At 43.1% G+C, this 15,755-nt stretch overlaps 1 protein-coding gene across 40 annotated transcripts in view; it reads right to left on the bottom strand.

The window, feature by feature from the left end:
- The window catches only part of GPHN (gephyrin), a 490,719-nt gene that overhangs the window by 350,182 nt on the left and 124,782 nt on the right, over positions 1 to 15,755 (bottom strand). For all 40 annotated transcript variants that reach the window (XM_069726492.1, XM_069726580.1, XM_069726522.1 and 37 more), the window contains exon 2: positions 10,064 to 10,142. In XM_069726492.1, coding sequence (XP_069582593.1) covers positions 10,064 to 10,142 — 79 coding nt within the window. The remainder of the gene's footprint in view (positions 1 to 10,063; positions 10,143 to 15,755) is intronic.

The following is a 15,755-nucleotide window of genomic DNA, read 5'->3' as shown; positions in this document are numbered from 1 at the left end:
GTACCTGGTGAGGCCGTGATCCTGAGTGGCCTCTGTGTTGGGAGGTCCTGTGTGTGCACCGGATCCCTGAAGAGCACGAGGTGAGGCCATGGATTTGCAGAGCTGGTACGGCTACTGTGTTGGGGAAGCTACTGTCCTTCGGTGGGTCTGGAACCGACTGGTATGTGTCTGTCGGGCAAGTTAGCGATAGCCGTAGGCTATTTAACAAAAAAGTGTGAAACAACTGAAAATATGTCTTATATTCTAGGTTCTTCAAAGTAGCCACCTTTTGCTTTGATGACTGCTTTGCACACTCTTGGCATTCTCTTGATGAGCTTCAAGATCTAGTCACTGGGAATGGTTTTCACTTCACAAGTGTGCCCTGTCAGGTTTAATAAGTGGGATTTCTTGCCTTATAAATGGGGTTGGGACCATCAGTTGTGTTGTGCAGAAGTCTGGTGGATACACAGCTGATAGTCCTACTGATTAGACTGTTAGAATTTATATTATGGCAAGAAAATAGCAGCTAAGTAAAGAAAAACGAGTGGCCATCTATACTTTAAGAAATGAAGGTCAGTCAGTCCGAAAAATAGGGAAATCTTTGAAAGTGTCCCCAAGTGCAGTGGCAAAAACCATCAAGCGCAACAAAGAAACTGGGTCACATGAGGACCGCCCCAGGAAAGGAAGACCAAGAGTCACCTCTGCTTCTGAGGATAAGTTTATCCGAGTCACGAGCCTCAGAAATCGCAGGTTAAAGGGACACTGTCACCTGAATTTGGAGGGAACAATCTTCAGCCATGGAGGCGGGGTTTTTGGGTGTTTGATTCACCCTTTCCTTACCCGCTGGCTGCATGCTGGCTGCAATATTGGATTGAAGTTCATTCTCTGTCCTCCGTAGTACATGCCAGCACAAGGCAATCTTGCCTTGCACAGGCATGTCCTATGGAGGACAGAGAATGAACTTCAATCCAATATTGCAGCCAGCATGCAGCCAGCGGGTAAGGAAACGGTGAATCAAACACCCAAAAACCCCGCCTCCATGGCTGAAGATTGTTCCCTCCAAATTCAGGTGACAGTGTCCCTTGAACAGCAGCTCAGATTAGAGACCAGGTCAATGCCACACAGAGTTCTAGCAGCAGACACATCTCTACAACAACTGTTAAGAGGAGCAGGCCTTCATGGTAAAATGGCTGCTAGGAAGCCACTGCTAAGGACAGGCAACAAGCAGAAGAGACTTGTTTAGGCTAAAGAACACAAGGAATGGACATTAGACCAGTGGAAATCTGTGCTTTGGTCTGATGTGTCCAAATTTGAGATCTTTGGTTCCAACCACCGTGTCTTTGTGCAACGCAGAAAAGGTGAACGGCAGGACTCTACATGTCTGGTTCCCACCGTGAAGCATGGAGGAGGAGGTGTGATGGTGTGGGGGTACTTTGCGGGTGACACTGTTGGGGATTTATTCAGAATTGAAGGCATACTGAACCAGCATGGCTACCACAGCATCTTGCAGCGGCATGCTATTCCATCCGGTTGGCGTTTAGTTGGACCATCGTTTATTTTTCAACAGGACAATAACCTCAAACACACCTACAGGCTGTGTAAGAGCTATTTGACCAAGAAGGAGAGTGATGGGGTGCTACGCCAGATGACCTGGCCTCCAGTGTCACCAGATCTGAACCTAATTGAGATGGTTTGAGGTGAGCTGGACCGCAGAGTGAAGGCAAAAGGGCCAACAAGTGCTAAGCATCTCTGGGAACTCCAAGATTGTTGGAAGACCATTCCCGGTGACTACCTCTTGAAGCTCATCAAGAGAATGCCAAGAGTGTGCAAAGCAGTCATCAAAGCAAAAGGTGGCTACTTTGAAGAACCCAGAATATAAGACATATTTTCAATTGTTTCACACTTTTTATTAAGTATATAATTCCACTTGTGTTAATTCATAGTTTTGATGCCTTCGGTGTGAATGTACAATTTTCATAGTCAGACGTTTGGTTGTACTGTGTGTGTGTGTGTATATATATATATATATATATATATATATATATATATACACATATATACACAGTTAGGGCCAGAAATATTTGGACAGTGACACAAGTTTTGTTATTTTAGCTGTTTACAAAAACATGTTCAGAAATACAATTATATATATAACTAGATGGCAGCCCGATTCTAAAGAATCGGGAGTCTAGAATCCATATATACTTTATTTATTCAAATGTAAGAATAATACAATTAATAAATAATAGTAAGAAAGAACAAAAAATGGCTGCACTTACCAGCTCTTGACAATTCTTGTTATTTAAGAAATTGCTGGGCAATAATGGACAATGTCCTTATGTGGCAAATAATAGAGCAATATACCCAATGTGGCAAAGAAGAGGTTAATAAACGGCAGTCTCTCAGTATAACAGTCAGTGAATAATAGGCAGTATATGGAGAAAACACCAAACAAAAGTTCAAAATTGGTGTGAAAATGTCACTGAACCACTTCACAACTAAATATATATAGTTTTGGTAAATGGTATTATCATTTTTTTGACGAAATTCGGCAGGAGCTTGAAGAGCAACGTCACTGGGCCCGCCTCCACGCAGTAGAAACTTGCTGTGAGGTAAAAATTCAAAAATCACACCAAAATGGCGGGCGGAGTGTGTCACAGTACGGCACGTTTCTGATTGGTCGCTCGCAGCAGGCGGCAACCAATCAGACACTGGACACTGTTGACGTCACTTATCTCCGGACATTAGCTCCGGACATTAGCTCCGGACAGGAAGTTGGCACAAATTGCAGGAAGTAGTATTCTAGGCAATTATATATTAGATAATATGGGCTGAAAGTGCACACTCCCAGCTGCAATATGATAGTTTCCACATCCAAATCGGAGAAAGGGTTTAGGAATCATAGCTCTGTAATGCATAGCGTCCTCTTTTTCAAGGGACCAAAACTAATTGGACAATGGACTCTAAGGGCTGCAATTAACTCTGAAGGCGTCTCCCTCGTTAACCTGTAATCAATGAAGTAGTTAAAAGGTCAGGGGTGGATTCCAGGTGTGTGGTTTTGCATTTGGAAGCTGTTGCTGTGAGCAGACAACATGCGGTCAAAGGAACTCTCAATTGAGGTGAAGCAGAACATCCTGAGGCTGAAAAAAAAGAAAAAATCCATCAGAGAGATAGCAGACATGCTTGGAGTAGCAAAATCAACAGTTGGGTACATTCTGAGAAAAAAGGAATTGACTGGTGAGCTTGGGAACTCAAAAAGGCCTGGGCGTCCACGGATGACAACAGTGGTGGATGATCGCCGCATACTTAATTTGGTGAAGAAGAACCCGTTCACAACATCAACTGAAGTCCAGAACACTCTCAGTGAAGTAGGTGTATCTGTCTCTAAGTCAACAGTAAAGAGAAGACTCCATGACAGTAAATACAAAGGGTTCACATCTAGATGCAAACCATTCATCAATACCAAAAATAGACAGGCCAGAGTTAAATTTGCAGAAAAACACCTCAAGAAGCCAGCTCAGTTCTGGAAAAGTATTCTATGGACAGATGAGACAAAGATCAACCTGTACCAGAATGATGGGAAGAAAAAAGTTTGGAGAAGAAAGGGAACGGCACATGATCCAAGGCACACCACATCCTCTGTAAAACATGGTGGAGGCAACGTGATGGCATGGGCATGCATGGCTTTCAATGGCACTGGGTCACTTGTGTTTATTGATGACATAAGAGCAGACAAGAGTAGCCGGATGAATTCTGAAGTGTACCGGGATATACTTTCAGCCCAGATTCAGCCAAATGCTGCAAAGTTGATTGGACGGCGCTTCATAGTACAGATGGACAATGACCCCAAGCATACAGCCAAAGCTACCCAGGAGTTCATGAGTGCCAAAACGTGGAACATTCTGCAATGGCCAAGTCAATCTCCAGATCTAAACCCAATTGAGCATGCATTTCACTTGCTCAAATCCAGACTTAAGACGGAAAGACCCACAAACAAGCAAGACCTGAAGGCTGCGGCTGTAAAGGCCTGGCAAAGCATTAAGAAGGAGGAAACCCAGCGTTTGGTGATGTCCATGGGTTCCAGACTTAAGGCAGTGATTGCCTCCAAAGGATTTGCAACAAAATATTGAAAATAAAAATATTTTGTTTGGGTTATGTTTATTTGTCCAATTACTTTTGACCTCCTAAAATGTGGAGTGTTTGTAAAGAAATGTGTACAATTCCTACATTTTCTATGTATTTTCATATATTTTTGTTCAACCCTTCAAATTAAACGTTACAATCTGCACTTGAATTCTGTTGTAGAGGTTTCATTTCAAATCCAATGTGGTGGCATGCAGAGTCCAACTCGCGAAAATTGTGTCACTGTCCAAATATTTCTGGCCCTAACTGTATATATGTATATATATATATATATATATATATTTATATACTCGAGTATAAGCCGACCTGAGCATAAGCCGACCCCCCCTAATTTTGCCACAAAAAACTGGGAAAACTTATTGACTTGAGTATAAGCCTAAAGTAGGAAATGCAGAGGCTACATGTGAATTTCAAAAATGAAAATAGATGCTCCATACCGTTCATTATTGCCCCATAAGATGCTCCATATAAAGCTGTGCCACATAATGCTCCATATTGTTCATTATTGCCCCATAGATGCTCCATATAAAGCTGTGCCACATATAATGCTCCATATTGTTCATTATTGCCCCATAGATGCTCCATATAAAGCTGTGCCACATATAATGCTCAATATTGTTCATTATTGCCCCATAGATGCTCCATATAAAGCTGTGCCATATATAATGCTCCATACCGTTCATTATTGCCCCATAGATGTGCCATATAAAGCTGTGCCATATAGTGCTCTGCACCGTTCATTATTGCCCCATAGATGTGCCATAGAAAGCTCTGCCATATAGTGCTCTGCACCGTTCATTATTGCCCCATAGATGTGCCATAGAAAGCTCTGCCATATAGTGCTCTGCACCGTTCATTATTGCCCCATAGATGTGCCATAGAAAGCTCTGCCATATAGTGCTCTGCACCGTTCATAATTGCCCCATAGATGTGCCATAGAAAGCTCTGCCATATAGTGCTCTGCACCGTTCATTATGGTCCCATAGATGTGCCATAGAAAGCTCTGCCATATAGTGCTCTGCACTGTTCATTATTGCCCCATAGAAAGCTGTGCCATATAAAACTGTGCCATATAGTGCTCTGCACCGTTCATTATTGCCCCATAGATGTGCAATAGAAAGCTGTGCTACTGGTATATATAATGCTGCGGCTGCTGCAATAAAAAAAAAATGCCATACTCACCTCTCTTGCTTGCAGCTCCTCAGCGTCCCGTCGTCTCTCCGCGCTGACTGTTCAGGCAGAGGGCGGCGCGCACACTATATGCGTCATTGCGCCCTCTGACCTGCACAGTCAGAGCCAGAGGACGGGAAGATGGAGCGACGCCCGGCGGGTGGAACACGGACAGGTGAATATGTAATACTTACCTGCTCCCGGCGTCAGCTGGTCTCCGGGTGCCGCAGCCTCTTCCTCTATCAGCGGTCACTGGCACCGCTCATTAGAGAAATGAATATGCGGAGTGGAGTCCATATTCATTTCTCTAATGAGCGGTCCCACGTGACCGCTGAAAAGGGGAATAGCTGCGGCACTCGAAGATCGTGGGATGGGCAGGGGGAGCGCCAGGAGCCCCGGAAGCAGGTAAGTATGCCTCAGCACTCTCTCCCCTCACCCGCCGACCCCACCGCCGACCGTGACTCAAGTATAAGCCGAGAGAGGCACTTTCAGCCCAAAAATTTGGGCTGAAAATCTCGGCTTATACTCGAGTATATACGGTGTGTATATATATACACACACACACTGCACAAAAAAATAAAGGGAACACTTAAACAACAGAATATAACTCCAAGTAAATCAAACTTCTGTGAATTCAAATTGTCCACTTAGGAAGCAACACTTTGACAATCAATTTCACATGCTGCTGTGCAAATGGAATAGACAACAGATGGAAATTATTGGCAATTATCATGACACACTCAATAAAGGAGTGGTTCTGCAGGTGGGGACCAGAGACCACATCTCAGTACCAATGCTTTCTGGCTGATGTTTTGTTCACTTTTGAATGTTGGTTGTGCTTTCACACTCGTGGTAGCATGAGATGGACTCTACAATCCACACAAGTGGCTCAGGTAGTGCAGCTCATCCAGGATGGCACATCAATGCGAGCTGTGGCAAGAAGGTTTGCTGTGTCTGTTAGCGTTGTGTCCAGAGGCTGGAAGCGCTACCAGGAGACAGGTCAGTACACCAGGAGACATGGAGGGGGCCGTAGGAGGGCAAAAACCCAGCAGCAGGACTGCTACCTTAGCCTTTGTGCAAGGAGGAACAGAAGGAACAGTGCCAGAGCCCTGCAAAATGACCTCCAGCAGGCCACAAATGTGCATGTGTCTGCACAAACTGTTAGAAACCCACTCCATGAGGATGGTTTAAGTGCCCGACATCCACAGATGGGGGTTATGCTCACAGCCCCACTCCATGCAGGATGCTTGGCATTTGCCACAGAACACCAGGATTGGTAAATTCACCACTGGCACCCTGTGCTCTTCACAGATGAAAGCAGGTTCACACTGAGCACATGTGACAGACGTGACAGAGTCTGGAGTCGTTAGGGAGTGCGATCTGCTGCCTGCAACATCCTTCGGCATGAACGGTTTGGAAGTGGGTCAGTAATGGTGTAGGGTGGCATTTCTTTAGAGGGCCGCACAGCCCTCCATGTGCTCGCCAGAGGTAGCCTGACTGCCATTAGGTACCGAGATGAGATCCTCAGACCCCGTGTGAGACCATATGCTGGTGTTGGCCCTGTGTTCCTCCTAATGCAGGACAATGCCAGACCTCATGTGGCTGGAGTGTGTCAGCCGTTCCTGAAAAATGAAGGCATTGAAGCTATGGACTGGCCCGTCCATTCCCCAGACCTGAATCCGATTGAACACATCTGGGACATCATGTCTCGCACCATCCACCAACGTCGCGTTGCACCACAGACTGTCCAGGAGTTGGCAGATGCTTTAGTCCAGGTCTGGGAGGGGATCCCTCAGGAGACCATCCACCTTCTCAGCAGGAGCATGCACAGGCGTTGTAGGGAGGTTTTACAGGCATGTGGAGGCGACACGCACTACTGAGCATCATTTCCTTGTCTTGAGGCATTTCCACTGAAGTTGGATCAGCCTGTAACTTCATTTTCCACTTTGAATTTGAGCATCATTCCAACTCCAGACCTCTGTGGTATATTAGTCGTGATTTACGTTGATAATTTTTAGGTTTTATTGTTTTCAACACACTGCACTATGTAATGAATAGATTTACAACTGAAATATTTCATACAGTGATATCTAGGATGTGGGATTTTAGTGTTTAGTGTTCCTTTTATTTTTTTTGAGCAGTGTACATTATATATATATATATATATACATATATATATATATATATATATATATATATACATATTGCTGATAGACCTAAAACACCTGAAGCAGTCTACTCAGAGGCGAAACTCTTCCAGATAAGTCAAACCCTTGTATTATCCAGTATATGCTATGTGGTATCATCTCTGCCTTCTGTATCATTTCCAGATGGATTTTTTTTTTAAATCCTTAAGCACTTCAGTTTTTCCAATGTGCCCAGAGCTCTTAAGTGGTTATTTCCACTTTAGCAATTAAGTCCTCAGGATAGATGATAATTTATCGATTCCTGGGGGTCCCACAGCTACCAATCCAGAGAATAGGGCTACGACGTGCCCTGTCTGAATGGAGCATGCAAGCTCACCACTGCTCTATTTATGGTCTACTTGGTGACTACAGAAAGTATAGCATTTAGCTGTCTCTGCTACCCTGTAGAGGCTAGCCGCTCCATTCAAACATGGCACATTAGAAGTCCAATCTCAGTGGGTCCCCAGAGATCATCAGGATATCACCAAATTGTTTGTAAGTAAATCAAAATTGCTTTGAATTGAAAACAATATGTCAGATTTACACGAAACTGATTTTTGAGTTTCGATTTTGTGCGAAGCTAGCAAAATGGTCAACATTCTGCTGAAATCTCATGGACAAGAAAAGGGGTTCACCTCCGTTTTTTTCTGATCAGATTCCTAGGCTTGATGTTCCACTCCCTTGACGAGGGAAACTTTGGCATTCTACCCCGTTAAATGTGCACAATTTCCACTAGATGCTTCAGAAAGGGATAATGACTTAACACTGGTGCAAATAGAAAATGCGCTACATAACAGCCAATCAGGACAAGTTGTTTTTTTTTTCTAATCTGCTTAAAATGCTAGCTGCAATTTGATCACAAATATTTGCAGATGATACTAAGCTCTGTAAGGTAATCAACACGGAAGAGGATAATAGAAGATTACAGAGGGATTTGGGGTAGCTGAAGGCTTGGGCAGAAAATAAATGTTTATAAATGTAAGGTAACGCGCTTGGGGCATGGAAACAAAATGTATAACTAAGTACTAAATGGTAAAATACTGGGAAAAATTGAGAAAAAAAGACCTAAGATTGAATGGCAAACTCAACTTTAGTGACCAGTGCCACACGTAGAATATAAAGTACAATATTGGGTCTCAGTGTAGAAAAAAAGGATATAGCTGAACTAGAACAGAGGCAAAGCTTGGGGTTATTCAGTTTGGAAAAACTGGCTTCATCTTCTTACAATACAGCGTAGAGACCTTTCTAATGACAGACCTAAGTTCATTACTAGGGGCAACATCTACATCTAGAGGAAAGAAGGCTACACCATCATTGCAGATAAGGATTTTTTACTGTAAGGGCAGCAAAACTATGGATTCTTAACTGAACGCGTAGTGATACTATAGACCCCTCGTCCATATCATGTCGTAGATTCATTCAATAAGTTTAGAATAATATTAAAAGTTACAAAAACTAGAGTTTTGAAGATCCACTGATTCCTTCTGAAACCTTAAATCATTTTTTACCCTTTACTATTGGGGTTTATGACCATTGTTTGACCAAGACATCAAAATTATAGGTTGGACTTTATGGGCCAGTGTCTGTTTTCAACCTTAACAAAGGGTAATGAGATTAGTTTTTACATATGCCCTCCATCTACTAATAGTCTACTCATGAAGCTCTTCTTTCCCTGCATATCTACTGTCTTTTACTCTGGACAGTAGAGGTTTAAAGTTGTTGTAGAGGCACAAAGTACATGACCAGTGCCTTTATCATACACTTACTAATTTTTTTCTATTAGAAAAGATGTCCTAATCGACTGACTGGAGACGTAATCATGTGATCCCTGAAGTTTACCAATTTTTCAGAAAATTTTTCAGACGGCCCCTTTTCCATCGTGACCTGTGTGTCACGGGTGTGTCAGAGGCTGCAGACAGTCGCACTGCACCTAGCTGCAGAAATTCTCTGCATTTGGCCATGTAGATGCCTTTTTAACCCTTCTCACTCTTTGCCCAGTGGCAACCTCTCTCCAACTCTAATTGACACACCTGGACCTGGGTGTTTATAGACTCCCAGCCTGCTAATGATATTTACATTTCCTCCTGTTGAGGCTTGGAGCTATAGCAGTCAGCTATCTTCCTATTTGCTGTTGCTGGAGGACGTCGGTGTTACATCTCTGAGTCTACTCAAGATAAGTGTTCCCCTTGTTTGTCTATCCCAGGAGTCTTTAGTGGTAGTGGGCATCGACTAGCATACACCCCATCATTCCCTAAGTAGGGCTTAACGCCATGCTCAGGCAGGGATTAGGCTCCTGCTCGGCGATAGGTGCAGAACCTATATAGGGACATTTAGGGCAGACAGGGTGACTTTAGATCTGCCTAGGGGTCTCCTCTCCCCCCTTCCCCTCATCCCTACGTGTTGCACTTTGTCTTTCCTACACTGTGTGAGACACAGTGACATCATGATGGACTATAACATATCTGTCAAATGATAAATTCTTACAAATCCTCACAGGGTCTTTCAAGGGACAGCTAAGCAATATCAATAAAATAAAATTCAATAGTGGAAAAGGTGACAGACGAGCTGCCACACGTGGTACTTACAAGGAAGGATCTTGGACTAAATCCTTAAGGTTTATGCCGCTGCGATCTTCTGCAAGGTTCCTGAAGCAACTGTCACTCACTGCCAATAAAAGTAGAAGAAGTGATCAATACACTTACTTGTAGATTATATTTCAGGACATTAGTTAAAATGAAGAAAAAAAATTGACAACAAAATTAGAATGTAATTACGTTTGGTGAAAGCGCTGTCAGCGAAGGTGCTGCTGACTTCTGTAAAACATCCAATGTAAAATGCAGCAATGCTAGATTCGAACACAAAAAAACTACATGGCACAAAATCCAGTGTTCTTTTGTCTACCACCCTCACATTTCATAGAAGTGTTGGTCACATTCACTGATGTTTCCATTCAATGAAAGCAGGCAGAGCATGTCTACAATAGCGTCTCATTCTCCGAAAAATGAAGCAAGTTCTTGTGAGGACAAGGCATGCAAGTTGTTTCAGTGTAAAGTATGTAATGCTTATTTTCTCCTGCGGGGGCACTGTAGAAGACCTCAACACTTGCTGTTGGCATAGTACAGTTGATCGCTGATCCCAGGAGTGAAGGTCATCGTCGGAAAACTTTTCTAACAAATGTCTTAGGAGATGTCCTAGTTTTAGAGGTTATTCCCAGAATTGCTTTACCTTTCATTTGGCACAGTAAATGCATATTTTTAATATAAAGATTAAGCCCAACATAAGGTTTCTTCTCACAGGAAAATAGTTAGTTGTATTATTATTTGCTAAAACTAAATTTCCCAGCAGAACCTGCTTCTCTTCAATGCTGCAGACCGCTCCCTCTCATATGAGATCCTGACTATGTCAACCACTCAGTGTTATTATCAAGCAAGTGCCCCTGTGCACTCTGCTCCTGTATAGGACCCTGCCTCACTGCTTGTATCTTCTGCAGTCTATATCAGTATAGCTTTCTGTGTGGTTTTGCATCATTAGTAAGAGCTGAGTTTGTTGCTTGTGATTGGCAGATCAATTTCGCGAAATTAAAAATGCTGTTTTGTTGATAAATATGGAAGAAGATAATCATCTGTCATAGGCATCATAGATTAGCATCTATCAGATGTAGATCTATCAACAGCAAACAACAAACATAGCTCAGCTAATCTAAGCCCCTATATACAGCCCCATCCTGCATTACATCACTTCTCTCATGGCCTCTATAGAGCCCCATCATGCAGCACATCACCTCTCTCAGGCCTCTATATAGGGCTCCATCCTGCCATACATCACTTACTCAGGCCTCTATACAGAGCCCCATCCTGCAGTACATCACTCCTCTCAGACATCTATACAGGTCCTTCTCAAAAAATTAGCATATAGTGTTAAATTTCATTATTTAACATAATGTAATGATTACAATTAAACTTTCATATATTATAGATTCATTATCCACCAACTGAAATTTGTCAGGTCTTTTATTGTTTTAATACTGATGATTTTGGCATACAACTCCTGATAACCCAAAAAACCTGTCTCAATAAATTAGCATATCAAGAAAAGGTTCTCTAAACGACCTATTACCCTAATCTTCTGAATCAACTAATTAACTCTAAACACATGCAAAAGATACCTGAGGCTTTTATAAACTCCCTGCCTGGTTCATTACTCAAAACCCCCATCATGGGTAAGACTAGCGACCTGACAGATGTCAAGAAGGCCATCATTGACACCCTCAAGCAAGAGGGTAAGACCCAGAAAGAAATTTCTCAACAAATAGGCTGTTCCCAGAGTGCTGTATCAAGGCACCTCAATGGTAAGTCTGTTGGAAGGAAACAATGTGGCAGAAAACGCTGTACAACGAGAAGAGGAGACCGGACCCTGAAGAAGATTGTGGAGAAGTGGAAACATCCAGAGCCACCATGCACAGGCGTGTGCAGGAAATGGGCTACAGGTGCCGCATTCCCCAGGTAAAGCCACTTTTGAACCATAAACCGCGGCAGAGGCGACTGACCTGGGCTACAGAGAAGCAGCACTGGACTGTTGCTAAGTGGTCCCAAGTACTTTTTTCTGATGAAAGCAAATTTTGCATGTCATTCGGAAATCAAGGTGCCAGAGTCTGGAGGAAGACTGGGGAGAAGGAAATGCCAAAATGCCTGAAGTCCAGTGTCAAGTACCCACAGTCAGTGATGGTGTGGGGTGCCATGTCAGCTGCTGGTGTTGGTCCACTGTGTTTCATCAAGGGCAGGGTCAATGCAGCTAGCTATCAGGAGATTTTGGAGCACTTCAAGCTTCCATCGGCTGAAATGCTTTATGGAGATGAAGATTTCATTTTTCAGCACGACCTGGCACCTGCTCACAGTGCCAAAACCACTGGTAAATGGTTTACTGACCATGGTATTACTGTGCTCAATTGGCCTGCCAACTCTCCTGACCTGAACCCCATAGAGAATCTGTGGGATATTGTGAAGAGAAAGTTGAGAGACGCAAGACCCAACACTCTGGATGAGCTTAAGGCCGCTATGGAAGCATCCTGGGCCTCCATAACATCTCAGCAGTGTCACAGGCTGATTGCCTCCATGCCACGCCGCATTGAAGCAGTCATTTCTGCCAAAGGATTCCCGACCAAGTATTGAGTGCATAACTGAACATTATTATTTGATGGTTTTTTTGTTTGTTATTAAAAAACACTTTTATTTGATTGGATGGGTGAAATATGCTAATTTATTGAGACAGGTTTTTTGGGTTATCAGGAGTTGTATGCCAAAATCATCAGTATTAAAACAATAAAAGACCTGACAAATTTCAGTTGGTGGATAATGAATCTATAATATATGAAAGTTTAATTGTAATCATTACATTATGGTAAATAATGAAATTTAACACTATATGCTAATTTTTTGAGAAGGACCTGTATATCGCCCCATCCTGCCGTACATCACACCTTTCAGGCCTCTATACAGAGCTCCATTCTGCAGCATATCTCTAAATCTTATCACTAGACCACTGAGGACACGGAGTTTGGGATGTCATGACATCTGACCTTTCAGCTCATCAGTCGCCTCAGGTGCATATATGGTCAGGAAGTAATCACTTCCAGTCCTGGACGAAACCACCAGAGCGGTGGCGATTCGGAGGGATACTTAAAACACCTTTATTGACATATTTTACAACTCTATCATTTATTTTACGATTCCTTCTCTCTGACTGCTTTTTTGAAAAACTCGTAGAAACCCATTCAGAGTATGTGTCCACGTTCAGGATTGCATCAGGATTTTATGCAGGTAAAATCCTGAACAGCAAGAGCACAAGAAGAAGATTCAGAGATCCTCTAAAAATTAGAAAAAACAGCAAAACGAGGCAGACATGCTTACCTGCCTAGGCCTCTAAACAAATGCACTATCAGGATACAGTGGACCCATGTGGTTAAGATGGAAACTACACAGGTGCAGCATAACCGATGAGGCAGCCACTCTCAACCTACCAAACTAATGGAGGGGGTGGCTGCTTGGCACATTGCTGCACATAAAAGACTTGCATGTGGCGCTGTTCACACAATGGAGATGCACAGCATCCAGGCAGGCCTAGTAGTGACACTCTTCTATTAGATCAGGCGGGCCTGCCCAGCGCTATCCAAATGCACCCCATGTGAACAGACACCACAGTTTACAAGACAAAAATGGGCCCAACTGCACCCCGAAAAAAAGTGCAAAAAACACACAAAAAATATATATATAAAAAAATTTTTGTGAGGTATTAGTTTATACTTTGGCCAAAATACGCAAGCTCGTAACCCGCGTCAAGGGTCCCCACGCTTACGAGTCCTAATTCTAAACAGCAAGAGCACAAGAAGAGGATTCAGAGATCCTCCAAAAATTAGAAAAAACAGCAAAACGAGGCAGACATGCTTACCTGCCTAGGCCTCTAAACAAATGCACTATCAGGATACAGTGGACCCATGTGGTTAAGATGGAAACTACACAGGTGCAGCATAACCGATGAGGCAGCCACTCTCAACCTACCAAACTAATGGAGGGGGTGGCTGCTTGGCACATTGCTGCACATAAAAGACTTGCATGTGGCGCTGTTCACATGGGTCCACTGTATCCTGATAGTGCATTTGTTTAGAGGCCTAGGCAGGTAAGCATGTCTGCCTCGTTTTGCTGTTTTTTCTAGGTAAAATCCTGACCAAATCTTCACCTGAGGTCACTGGCAGGTCACCTGCGCTGTCCTTGCGTTGTTTCTGCAATGTAAGGACATGCTGCGTTCTTAAAAGATGCGCCACATGTGCGTTTTCGCGGGTCTGCCGCATGCGTCTTTTAATGCATAGTGGATGCGGCTCAACGCTGCATCAAAAACGCAGCATTTCCTGAACGTGGAAACATACCCTTAAAGATATATTTTTGCCAAAATGTGGCAGCAAAAAAAAAAAAAGAAAAAAAGATTTGAACCTTTTTTGGTAGGATTCCCTGCAAACTACAGTTGATCACCATGTATCCAAGGAGAGATGAAACATAGATTAAAGGGGTTCTCCAGTGAAAACAAGTTATCTCGTTATTCAGAATATGGATGATAACTTACTGATAGGCGAGGGTCCGACAACTGGGACCTGTACTGATCGGCAGGATGGGTTACTTTTATCCTCAATAGATTGGCCCGTCAAAGTGGTTGGGGGACCACTGCTCCATTCATGGGCTATGGGCTGCCAAGTGGTGCACACGTCCTTTTCCGGCAACCCCGTAGAGTGGATATACTATAAGACTAGGACATACATTCGTGGCAAATCACAGCTTGGATATTAAAGTATAAAACGCTTCTTGTAGCATCAAGAGTCACGTAAACAACTAAATTTCCCCACTGGTTCAAGGTATTATTGTGAAAGAACAGAGAGGACGATTCATTACTCTCTGCTCCGACACAAACAGCGGGGACTTTATTACATTTAACCCATCAGTGGAAATGTCCTTAAGAACTAATCTACCTCTAGGGGGAGGGTATGCGTGTGGTTTTGAGCTCCAGACACATATCCAAAACAACCTTTCGCAACTGGGTATTCTCTTGTTCTTGGCATCCAAATGTCTACTTGATGGTATTAATTTTTTTATTCCTTTCCAGAAAGGTTAAGGTCTTAATTTCTGAGGGGTAACAAGCTTCCAAGCTGGCATATAGAATTTTCTCATGCTGCAATGTATTTTCTACTCTGACATTAAATGCAGGAGATTCTGCTATTCCGGAACACTTGGGACCGGTACGTTTCAATTCTGGAAGATGTTTCGTATACTCAAGAAGACAGAACACCTCATCAAAATCGAGGTACAAGCCATCTCCTTCCCCAACATAACCAGGTTTTTCCTGCCCTTCAGATAATTACTGTGCATCTGTACTATATATACTACTAAAGCTTTCGCAGTAGAGACACAACTACTTTGAAATTATTTTTCTTTAGGATGGAAAGAAGACCAGGAATTCATACCTCCAACTCCTGTTCATATGCTCTGTAGGGGGAGAAGTATATGATACTAATCATGGCGTGCTCCTGTGATGTTCTCCCCATCACTGTGGTCTTCTTGGTAGATCTGGTCACTCAAGGAGCCAATCACTGAGCCTGGTCTGTAGATCAATTAGGTGGCAAGTGCTGCAGAAACTCATTCACGATGTGTCATTCGGTACAACCAAAACTAGCAATGTTTCACCCGCATAAATCGTGGAAACTGACAGTCTCACTTTGGACCATGTGTAATCCAT

Source organism: Ranitomeya imitator, chromosome 1 (genome assembly GCF_032444005.1).
Source record: "Ranitomeya imitator isolate aRanImi1 chromosome 1, aRanImi1.pri, whole genome shotgun sequence".
Classification (NCBI taxonomy): Eukaryota; Metazoa; Chordata; class Amphibia; order Anura; family Dendrobatidae; genus Ranitomeya; species Ranitomeya imitator.
Note: the sequence above shows the minus strand (reverse complement) of the source record. Positions and strands in the feature narration are given on the sequence as shown.